The sequence below is a fragment of the Meleagris gallopavo genome, chromosome 11, assembly GCF_000146605.3.
Source record: "Meleagris gallopavo isolate NT-WF06-2002-E0010 breed Aviagen turkey brand Nicholas breeding stock chromosome 11, Turkey_5.1, whole genome shotgun sequence".
Taxonomy (NCBI): domain Eukaryota; kingdom Metazoa; phylum Chordata; class Aves; order Galliformes; family Phasianidae; genus Meleagris; species Meleagris gallopavo.
In genome coordinates, this window is record NC_015021.2 from 4,242,766 (window position 1) to 4,245,013 (window position 2,248).

The following is a 2,248-nucleotide window of genomic DNA, read 5'->3' on the forward strand; positions in this document are numbered from 1 at the left end:
GGCCGTGCCGGGAGGTGCAGCCCCTGGGGCCGAGCTCAGGAAGCGATCGGTTAAACTGGGGTGACTTCATGTAACGGCCTCATCGAGATGAGGTCATTCTTACCCAGACTTTCTAATATTTTAATCCGAGCATCATTTTTATGGGGTATTTGAGCTGTTTTGCATTAGAGCAGCTCTGTGCCCAGCCGGTCTTTTGCTTAAATAAATAGTAGGAATTAATATTTCCAGGATGTGCCGTGTTCCAGAATGTCCTCGTAAGAAGATACCGATAGTTTTTCTATTAATTTTCCTTTTAATGTGCCAAATTCTCGAGTTTCTCCTCTCGCAATGACTTCAGATGATTCTCTCTGCAGTATGTTACCAGATTGGTCCCAGTGGCCGCCAGGCAGAAACGCCTTGGCCAGGGAAGGTCTCCCATTTCAAAGGGGTATTCTGTGCAATGAGACCAATTTCACTTTCTTTCACAAAATGAATCTGAAACCTTTCCAGTAACTGAGACATTTTCTCTCTCTCAATGGCTCCTCATTACTGAAGTTGTTGGTTTGGACCATCCCATATCTTAATATAAGGGCTATATTGCTACACAGTTGAAAACAAAAATAATCTCTGCAATTAATGACATCCTTCCAAAATCTAAATACACTCTGATACATTGTTTACCTAATCCCAGCAAACACAGCATTCTTGCACAGATGAAGGATATAAACCAACCTATATCAATATGAACCCGCTGATATTTTTCTGAAGAAAATGTTTTGTGCCCACACAACCCATGCAATTGAAACTGATTTTTTTTTTTTGACAGCTTTATCCTACTTTAAGTAAAAATAAATGTATTTTTAAGTTGTACTCCATTTTTTGCAGAAAGCAAAGCTAGATAAGAAGGAATTGTCTCTGCTTTGTGCCGACACTGTAGAATCACAGAATCTTAAGGTTAGAAAAGACTACTACGATCATTTAGTCCAACTGTCAGCCCATCCCCAGCGTGCCCATGACCACATCCCTCAGTGCGATATCTCCAGAGTTTTTGAACATCTCCAATGACAGTGACTTCATCACCTCTCTGGGCAGCCCATGCTGATACTTCACTGCTAAAAGACAGCAAAGCAAAAGCCAGGCTGGAGTTTCCCAGCACTAGTGGCACCATGTGTATTTGCAGGCTGGCCATGGGACAACCAGTAGGCATGTGCTGCTCAGGGAGGACATGGCCAGGCTGGGCCCCAGCACCACATCTATGGGGCACAAGTAGACTGCTGACAGCAGGAACCTGCGCTTTGAGGAGATTTGGCCACCTACAGGCTTTGATGGCTGTTGAGAAGCATCTTAAATTACAGTGACATCTAAATGGCAGATATATGCCCTTTAATAGGTGCAGCACCTATGGATCTGGCTCTGTATTCCCTACCCAGGAACTAAAGCATGGCTGCTATTCAGCAGCAATTCAACAGTGAGGATGTTTCACTCCAGTGCTGACAAAATGCAGATCACATATCTCCAAGGTCCTTGGTTGCCTTTCAGTATTTTGCTTTGGTAAATTGAAAGAGAAATTTATTTACATACTTGCTCTGTGTATAATCCCAACAGTGCAGCACCGCCAATTTCAGCAGTCATCTTTATTCTGATTAGTTAGGAGCTTTGGGACGACTGTGGGAGCGGGAGTGCAGCTCCACCAGCGGCAGTGCAGCTGGGGCTGCTTCTGCTTGCAGTGCGTGTGGCTCATCAGCCTCTGTGCCAGTATTTTAAAGCAGCACAGGGAGATGCTATAAACTTGAAGCACACGGTGTTAATGATTTGTGAAATGGAGGCAGCAGTGAGTACCCCAGGGAAGGAAGGGAGATCGTTCAGGTTCGGATATAGTACGTCCTCCAACCTGTCCGCACCAGGCGTGTAACGAGGTCCCAGTCACCAGTTTGTTGCTGAAGCGTTTGCTGGGGTTTCCATGGGAGCCAGGTGTCCTCATGGCCATGCTGTTGTCACATCCCTGCTCACCTCCTCAGTTGGCACCATCCCACCCTCCTGCAGCACCCATCAGCCCCCCCTCTTTACTCAAGAACAGCTTGAAGGGTAACTTTACAGCTGTCTCAGTTTATAAAACAATAAAAGTAAGTGCTTAGGTGCAATGCTTATGTAGGAATCTATTTGGCCATGTTTTGTGGTACCCTTTTTTTTTTTATTTAACCCTTTTTGCCTCATCTGTAGAAAAGAAGGTATTTGCTGTCACCTCTTTTTTGTGTGGGACCGTACAGGC

General features: G+C 45.0%; 1 protein-coding gene across 1 annotated transcript in view; it reads right to left on the reverse strand.

Moving 5' to 3' along the window:
• Nucleotides 1–1,966, reverse strand: part of LOC100541413 (delta and Notch-like epidermal growth factor-related receptor) — a 75,781-nt gene extending 73,815 nt beyond the window's left edge. Inside the window, exon 1 of the mRNA XM_010716652.1 lies at nucleotides 1,819–1,966. Coding sequence (XP_010714954.1) covers nucleotides 1,819–1,966 — 148 coding nt within the window. The remainder of the gene's footprint in view (nucleotides 1–1,818) is intronic.
• Nucleotides 1,967–2,248: the final 282 nt, after the last annotated feature.